This window comes from Ostrea edulis, chromosome 6, assembly GCF_947568905.1.
Source record: "Ostrea edulis chromosome 6, xbOstEdul1.1, whole genome shotgun sequence".
NCBI lineage: Eukaryota > Metazoa > Mollusca > Bivalvia > Ostreida > Ostreidae > Ostrea > Ostrea edulis.
Window position 1 is genome coordinate 22,016,272 of NC_079169.1, and position 10,154 is coordinate 22,026,425.

General features: G+C 33.5%; 1 protein-coding gene across 1 annotated transcript; it reads left to right on the plus strand.

Moving 5' to 3' along the window:
* The first annotated feature begins 7,280 nt into the window (after positions 1–7,280).
* LOC125647060 (uncharacterized) lies at positions 7,281–9,095 on the plus strand. Its single transcript, XM_048873756.2, has one exon. It carries the CDS (start codon positions 7,281–7,283, stop codon positions 8,280–8,282), a length of 1,002 nt encoding a protein of 333 aa, XP_048729713.2. The 3' UTR covers positions 8,283–9,095.
* Positions 9,096–10,154: the final 1,059 nt, after the last annotated feature.

Below are 10,154 nucleotides of genomic sequence, written 5' to 3' on the forward strand. Positions count from 1 at the left end.
CAAAGAACTTTATACAAGGTACCATTCCTGTAAATTAATAAATCTTGCACATAGGGCCAAACCAACATACACACGAACGAAGTTACTAATCTACTTCTGTATAGCTGGAGAACGATAAGCATGCACATATACTCTCAAAATAAAGGATCTGTATTATTTCAACAACAACAACGAAAACTGTGTAAAAAGTCTTGCTATTTCTGTGAATTTATAATTTCGTCATGGATGCTCATCTTTATCTGAAAGAACATTGCAGTGATTGACGTATGCACCAACCAGGTAGTCACTGACCTGTAGTCGATGTGCACGCATAAGATGACATCCATTAAGGAAAAATCATCGAAGAAATCTAATTTTCACGAAATTCAATTAAAAACATGTCACCTTTTTTTAAAAATGTTTTCAGAATATCAAGTGAAATATGTCTGACGATTTGTTCTCCTTTCAGCAATTTTGGCAGAAACAGTTTCTAGAAGAATTTCAACGTTTCTGTAATGAAACTAAAATGACACTTAATTACGAATCGTAATCCTTTTTCTTAAAAGAATTAGTATAGTACTATAATCAGATTGTATAGTACTACGGGTAAGAGTAAAACACATAATTTACCACTGTACTAAACGAACTATCAAGTTCACGCCATATTTCGTTATCAACATACAATGAAATACAGGGGTCCAAGGACGATTCGCAGATCTCCACCCCTCGCCTCTCAGATTTTGCCCACGTCCCCCTAGTGCTGAAATACTGGATCCGCCCATGGTAATATCAAACTCAATTCGATCTCGGAAAATACGTAATTAATCAATTGATGAATTTAAATATTAGTGCATCTATTCATTCTAAAGTGGACTTTTTAATTCTGGCATTGGTGATGAAAGACAAGTTAGCCTGGGTGCTTTGAGTAGGAGTTATAAATGTATTCATCTTCAGAGATATGTGTTAGGTGACGATTTCCCCATGATATGATTGCTGAACAGTTTTGCTATTGTTGTTGAATACATCAACGATTCAAAGTTCTGAAATTCGATTTCTCAAGGAACTGGTTCATGGAAGTGAACAATTGGGGGAAAAAATTGCAATTGAAACTACGGTAAGTCACCGTTTTATTAAGAATGCTGTATATTTTAAAGAATGCTGTACATTAAGAATGCTGTATACATGTATTTTAAAGAATGCTGTACATTAAGAATGCTGTATATTTTAAAGAATGCTGTACATTAAGAATGCTGTACATTAAGAATGCTGTACATTAAGAATACTGTATGTAAATCGTTGCTTCTGTAAATGAATTTACACTAGTCATGACTAGTGCTTGTTATTTTCAATACGTATCAAACACAGAATTTCTTAAGATATTCACCAAAAAAAAAAACCTTGAAATTTCAGGTTACCTTAATCAAAAGGTATAAGTAGCTGAGTTCTTTAAGCATGATATCTGAAAATTCATGGCATATCAAGGTACTCAATACCACTCCCTGTCATATGTATAATCGTAAATTACCTAGATATCTACTGCAATCACAGACTTCCTTAAGGTATATACGCAAACCTTGAAAACTCTGAGTACCTTGAATCAAAAGGTTAAGCAGCTGACTTCCTTAAGCATGATATCTGAAAATTGATCGCATATCAAGAAACCTAATATCACTCCGTGTCATATGTGTAATGGTAAACTAGTCAAATATCTAATGCAAACACAGAGACTTGTTTAAGATATTCAGGGAAAACTTGAAAGTTCATGGAACCTCGAATCACAGTGTGCAAGTAGAAAATTGGTGGGATATCAAGATATCACTTCTCGTCATATGCATCGTCGTAAATTTATCAGATATTCATTTAAATGCTGAAATTCTATGGAACCTCAAATCAAAATGTTAAAATATCTGAAAATTGATGGTAAATTGAGATACCCAATATCTAACACACAGAGCTCCTTATGGTATTAACACAATTGTTGAGATTCCAGGGTATCTCGAATCAAAATGTAAAAGTAGCTTATACCTCGAAATGGATGGTACATTGTATCTCAAATGAATGAAGGTCTGAATTCAATCTATATCATTTTCAAAGGAAACACTCAGATGGAAAATTTATTTGTATTTTGCATTGCAAAGTTGAGTAATTGGGGAAAATTGAGCATGAAGTTTGGAATTTCATACGACCCCTCGCCATCGAATAAACCTGATAAATAATCATATTCAAACTCAATAACCTTCTGGTAGCTGGCTATCAGTAATTATAACCTGTATATCTTGCAGTAGCTGGTTACTAGCAGCCAAATAGCTTCTTTTTTAAAAATATACTTTAAGTACTTATTTACTTGAAATCTTTTCTGCAAACACCAATGGGGGAAATGCTTGCCGGGTATGTTTTTCCAGATGAGGGGGTGTACATGTTTATTTAGACAAAATCAAGGGTAGTGCTCAATGACCGATAGTTCTCTTCAATTTAAATTTACATTCGTACTTCTATAACTCTATTGCTTCTTCATGGAATCACAAGTCTCGTCTGGTACGTCATCTATATGGAGCGCCAAATTAAAATAAACTCAAATAATTGAAGATATCTTCAATTATTTGAAGATATCATCAATTCATTTGATGCGCACAACAATTGAATTAAAGATCTCTTCAAATAATTAATGATATCTTCAATTCTGAATTATTGCGCGCATTAATTGAATTGATGATAGCATTAATTCTTCAGCTGAATTGATGCGCGCATTAAATCAATTGATGAGAGCAATAATTGAATTGATGCGCGCATTAATTCATTTGATGAGAGCAATAATTGATCTAATGCGCGCATTAATTCAATTATTGCTCTCTTCAATTGAACTAATGATATCTTTAATTCATTTGAAGAGAGCAATAATTCTTTTAGAGAGAGCAACTATATAACTAAAGATATCTTCAATTCAACATATCCACAATTGAATTAATGATCTCTTTAATTGAATTATTTCTCTCTTTAAAAGAATTGATGCGCGCATTAATTCCTTGTACAAAAGCATTGTAAATTATTTAAAGATATCTTCAATTGAATTAAAGAGATCATCAAATTATTTATACCGAGCTCTAAATTAATTATTGCGAGCAATATTTCTACTAAATTGATGCTCTCATCAAATGAATTGTAGAGAGCAATAATTGAATTAATGCGCGCATTAAAGCAATAATTGAATTGAAGCGGGCATTAATTCAATTGATGAGAGCAATAATTGATTTGATGCGCGCATTAATTCAATTAAAGAGAGCAATAATTGAATTGATGATATCTTCAAATAATTGAAGATATCATCAATTATTTGAGTTTATGTTAAATTGGCGCTCCATACTATGGCAAGCCCATTTACTATTTATTCGAAAAATAAGATATCTCTTTAAATTAAAGAGATATCTCTTATTTTAAGAGATATCTCTTTAAAATGAGAGATATCTCTTAATCTTAAGCGATATCTCTCTAAAAAAGAGATATCTCTTTCACTTAGAGAGATATCTCTTTCATTTAGAGAGATATCTCTTTTACTTTAAGAGATATCCCTTACACTTAAAGAGATATCTCTTTCACTTAAAGAGATATCTCTTATACTTTAAGAGATATCTCTTTCAATAAGAGAGATGTCTCTTTCACTTAAAAAGATATCTCTTTTACTCTGAAAGATATCTCTTTTACTTTGAGAGATATCTCCTCCACTTAAAGGATATCTCTCTAAGATTCCTAGAGAGATATATCTCAAAGTATAAGAGATATCACTTTAATCGTTGAAAAAGATATATCTCTCAAAGAGAAAGAGATATCTCTTTCCAATATTTTTATTAGTTTGAATGCTTAGGAATTCTCCCTAAAACGGAAGCCCGTCAAAGCAAATCTTACCATGATGGCTGGGGTGTTGCTAAAACGCGAAACGAAAAACGGAAAATATATTAGCGCTTGCTTAATGATTTGCATAGTAATTTTTTTATTAAAAATGTCAAGCAAGCGCCTGTTGGCATCATTCGGCTTTGTCATCCCCCCCCCCTCCCCCCGATTTTGATAGTACGTTGTTTCACAAATGAAGAAAAAAAAAATAAGATAACATATTGAAAAAGACTTGAATTATAATTAAACCTCCTTTCAAATCCTATTACTTTATTCTGGCTGGTATCGTAAGAAACGATTTTAAGAGCCCATCCAATGAATAAAATGTACACCCCCCGAAAACAACATTGTAAAAGATAAAATAATTTTTTGAACAATTTTCCCCAAACATAGCCTTTTTAAATCGAACGTGCATTTAATCGAACTACATATGTTAAAGATATTTGAATTTGAATTTGAATTTAGTTCTACACCTGGTACAAAATACATTTATGTATCACATCAAATTTTAAAGCGCACGGGTCTGGTGTAGAAAAAAGTTTTGCCTCATTTGGGATGAATCTGTGTGAAAGTTCGTACATTTACCGATATCCTGCGGATAAGTGTTGAAACTGAAGAGATACAGCGCGAAAGAAAGATTGAAACAAAACCAATGGTACATGTAACTAGGGTGACGTTTACGACCAATAGTAAGAGGAATTAACAGATTTATTTAATAATATATGAAATAACTAAAAACCTAACACAGAATTTATGCTTGAATGGAATTGAATTAATCCAAATGTTAAGCTACACAAGTATTTAGTTTAGAAATTAACTGCCAGAAGTCCTCCCTATTTAGGATTGGAGTGCTGTGGTTACTAAGTCTCCTGTCAGTTAAAAAATAATAAATCAAACACAAGATGTTTAATTTGTTGACTAAATAAGATAATGAATTATTATTGTTTTATACATGTTACACTCCTTGTTGTAAGTACACACATACACGGTATTATGTGTAAATACATGTACATGTGCGTTAATGACGTTTTGCCACGGGGAGGGGGTTATAAACCACGTGTGTTCTTTTCATTTTTTACCCATAGGTGTCACTGCTCGCTAACACCTCTGTCAATGCCGAAATTTCAAAATTCTCGTAAAATGCTTTGTAATTTCTTATACTAACGTTTAACTAAATTCGCTTAATCAATTTATGATGTAAAATTTTAAGATAAAGTTGTTTGATCGCTTATAAACAATTCCTAAATTGTTGATTTTAATCAAAATGAATCCCCCCCCCCCCCCCCCCCCCCCCGATTTTTACCGTTATCTTATCTACATTAATCATTCTAGTTCTTAAATTCCGTTCCGTTCCGTTTTCCGTTCCGCGTTTTAGCAACACTCTGATGGCTGCAATTTTGCTTTCACCGCATGTAAAATGTATACAGGTTGCAAAAAACAAACACAATGAATTGATGAAATATGCGTGCTAGACTAGATTTCGCCTCTCGGCAGCTTGATAATGTTACCCCAACTACCTCTTCAACCTTTCCCGCCATTTAAACACTAGAAGTATTTTGCTTAGTTAAAAAATAGGATTACATCATTTCAATGACAATGCAACAGGGAGAAGTCATTATGATCCCCGGGAGAAAAATCTAAAGAGATATCTCTTTAGGTTAAAGAGATATCTCTTTTTGAAAATTTAAAGAGATATCTCTCTAACTTAGAGATATATCTTTTTACATTGATAGAGAGATATCTCTTTACGCAAGAGAGATATCTCTTTCTCTTTGAGAGATATCTTTCAAAGAGAAAGAGATATCTCTCAAGCGTAAAGAAATATCTCCCAAGCGTAAAGAGATATCTCTTTAAACAAAAGAGATATCTCTTTTGGTTAAAGAGATATCTCCCAAGCGTAAAAAGATATCTCTCTAACTTACAGAGATATCTTTTTAACCAAAAGAGATATCTCTCATTTTACGAATAAATAGTAAAAGGGCTTGCCATACGTAGGCATTATAAATTACCATCAAATTCAAATGCTTTATTGACGATCACCAAACATAAGGCGTATATATATAAAACATAATACACATTTTCAGAGTAACCACAATTGTCCTGATTTCTCAATTCAGTGTACCTTAGATTAAAACACTCAATCAAATATTGACAAAAATGTTTTGTGAATGTATAATTTTCAGGATTCATGAGGCTTTTTATGGAATTTGCATTCAAATCACCCAAATGTTCTGAATATTTATTACTTAAATGATCGTATTTTGTACAAAATAATAGGAAGTGTTTCTCATCCTCAACTTCATTCAAGCAGAATTTACAAAATCTATTAGATCGTGGAATTGGAGGTGTACATTATCTCCCGTCCAACCATCTTTGTAATAATACTCGGTGATTTAGTAATGCTTGGGCTAGTTTTTATATGAGATAATTTTTCATCCTGTTTAAAAGCATCAATTACCAATGGGTTATTATTTTGGGATGCAAATTCCATTTTTTTTTTTAACCTACAGTGATATTTAAACATTGATTCATATATCTTAATGTGTATAGGATATAGACCCAATTCCGAAAGTACTGCAACATTAGAAGCTTTCTTATGAACACCTAGTATGTCTTTCAAAAATAGTATTTTGTACTTTCTCAAAAGGCAACTTTGATTGGCTATTTATGTTAATCTTAAAATCAGTAATCCAGATTTCAGATGAATATGTAACAATAGGTAATATGAGAGCCTGATACATTTTTAGCCATACTTGGACAGAGACGATCATTTGAAAAAGGTATTTTAGATTTAATTGAATAATAAGCCTTTCTAGCCTTATCCTCAAGGCTAGCACTTGCTTGGCGTTGATGGCGATCTTTTTGGCAATTTAAGGTTTACTGCATGCTTCGTTTTGTAGATATCGAAAGAGAAATGAAGATTCTGAAGCAATCGGAACTCCTCGAATGTCTCGCGCACTCGACATAGATCTCGGATGTAATACGATGGCATCCATGAGCGAATTTGATGCATTGTCAATTGTGACGTCACAGCAATGCATCAAATTCGCTCATGGATGCCATCGTATTACATCCGAGATCTATGTCGAGTGCGCGAGACATTCGAGGAGTTCCGATTGGATTCTGAAGTTTACTGAATGTTCGTTTTGTAGATAAAGAAATAGAAATGAAGATTCTGAAGTTTACTGCATGTTTCGTTTTGTAGATATAGAAATAGAAATGAAGATTCTGAAGTTTACTGAATGTTTCGTTTTGTAGATATAGAAATAGAAATGAATATTCTGAAGTTTACTGCATGTTTCGTTTTGTAGATATCGACGGGGAAAAGAAATGAGGGACTCCAATATGTATAGATATCGAAAGATGAGCTGGTTTATTGTGTCTCTTTTGTAGATATCGATAGGACAAGAGAAGTGATGGAGAATTACACGTCCACTGTGCCTGATTTGTCCAGCCTTCCATCAGACGCTGCCATTCCCGTGGATGTCGCTTTATGCTCAATCAATGAGTTTGGTTCCTGTTGGTTAATCCCTGTTTCCACCATTTTGACATTCATTTCTGTAACGGGAAATGTAGCCACTTTTTGCAATATTCTGTATAGACGCATGTACAAAACTGTTACATTCACGTGCATTCTTTTGTTGGTGTTAAGTGACCTTTTGTCTAACAGTGCGATGTATATAGGAATGTTTATATTTTTTCCCAATATGTACGAATACTATTTTAATATTCCGCTATGTATTTTATCTTTCTGGGCGTTTTTCACTCCAGTCTTGTGGTCGAGTGGTAACCTTGTGGTGCTGGCCTACGAGCGGTATTCTCTCATCACTAACCCCATCCTTTTTCACACTTCTCACACTAGCTGTCGGACGCTAAAAACTTCCATCGCCATATTGACTATTATAAGCATGCTGAACATCACTTACGCTGTCATTTTGTCCTTCTACAAAGCTTGTCCAGACTTTCTTCTCATCGTGTACTACTTTGCTTACATAGGTGTACCTTTTTATTTCCTAATCATTGGTATGTTGCTATACTTACATTGTTCTAAACTCATTAAATTGAAAAGACATCCTCCACTTGCTGTGGGCGCTACCAAAATGCTCAGATTTTCGGAGATGACAACAAAAGTTTACCTCATTTGTTTAACCTATGTCTTTGGTCAAGGTCCCTTCATTGTCAACGATATACTGGTGCTGTTGACAGAACATAACATCTTGTACCCCAATGAAGAGTTAACTCATCTCCTCTATCAGATTGGAACGCTAGCCATGCTAGCAAATTACGCCGCGAACCCCTTCATATACTTTCTTTCTTTCGACCGATTGACTTCTGTCTGTAAATCCAGACCCAAATTGAACGGTGTCGCTTCTACGGCTAGAAGTTCAGATACATGTACCTTGAGCTCTATTGCTTAATGATATTTTCTGTGCAGAAAAACTTCAAAGAGATTTAAAATAGGTATTTTTCCTGGTTATATAGCTGGATATTTCATGAAATAGGCCTATTATGTACACATGCAAAAGATGTAAATGGGGTGGGGGTGAAGATTGTGAGAAGTACCTAAAAGATAAAGTGCTAGACCCCCCCCCCCTTTCAAAAATTCCTGGATCCGCCTATGACATGGTCCATTTGTTTAGGCACTCGACCACTAGTCCGTGTACAACCCTCGCAGTTTTTTCATATACCCTCAATCGATTTACAAGCGTTTTCGGTTCAACACAATATAAAGCCGACTGTGTCACATGTAGTTAACATTCGACACAATATAAAGCCGACTGTGTCACGTGTAGTTAACATTCGTATAGAAGTTTCACCTGTATCATCAGGGGCCAATCATTTTCACATTGTATCATAAATGTAAAAGATATTCGTGTTGATGTTTTGTTAAGGTGTGATTTTGTGTTACCTACATAAACTTTGTAGAAATTGCCATGTGTTTCATATAACTCAATTTGACATCTCTATCCTCCGTCCCATGGTATCAGCGACAGGCGTATAGAACTTATGGATAGTTCAATATGTGCTCTTTGAAAATATTTCCTGTGTGGAGAACTTTATTTTGATTATGATTTTTAATGATATCTCATTTCTCGTATTATCTTACTATTGGCTAATCATGTTAGAACGTGGGCGGAGTTGAGAAAAATGACCACTTTTTATATACTTTTTTATATACTACAGATTGTAGAGTGAATTTTAGAAAGATAGCATTTGATGTACATACTGTAAATCTATGTAGGATAATAAAAGAAAAAACTTATAATGTAGTGACGTGTTATTATGAATAATAACCAAGCAGTCACAGTTTCTCTCTCTCTCTCCTCTTATCAAAGAAGAATGGGGAAAAAGGTGAAGAAAATGCCTATTTTTTTCTTTCTTGGTATTTGACAAATTTGTTGTTTGACAGTATATTTAAAAATTCGGTGATTAAGGTAACTCCATACTCGCAGTTTTATCTGATACAAGTTTAAAATGTGTATTTATTTCCATTCATTAAAGTTAAAACTAACAAATTATCAAATAAAATACATAGGTCATCACACTTTTTAAGATGTGAGACGTACATGAACAAAATCATATATCACGGTCAGAAAATTGCAATTTTCCTTAAACAGCGTTATTAAAATTCCATACAAACTGGTTATGACGATATAGTAGCATTCATAACAATTTCATGAAACTGTTTCTACACAAAAATATACAAAATGTCTGTAAAATATAAAGGAAATCATTGCATAGTAGGCTTGATAAAGAAATCAATAGAAACAGAGTTATTGCCCTTGGATTCAATATTTTGAAACGTATCATTGATAATTCATCTATAACTTAGACTTTTGAAATATTTTATTCTTAAGAAGATTTTTAACAATAACTATAGGGAAAGACTCCAACAAAATTTATGTTCCTATCATGCAAAAATCTAGATAAATCATTGATTTTGCAAAATCTGATGACATCACAGGAGGGTGGAATTACTTTAAGGTAGCCACCCTTTTTTTTTTATGAAAATAAGAAAGGTATTAGATGTATCGAACCCATTGCCCAAAATGCTCTACTTACAAAGCACCTTTGTGTACAGTGGCTTAGACCACTCGATCAAAATTGCACGTTAAATTTTGATCCAAAAACGGTCGTTGGAAAGTGATTAACGTTAAATTTTGACCAGTAACGGGGTATTTTTTTAACGGCTACTTAAATGTTACATAAATTAAGTAAATGTATGAAATGGATTGTCAAAGAGAGGGAGAGAAAGGGGGGTGCGAAGGGACAATTTTCCCAGGCAAATG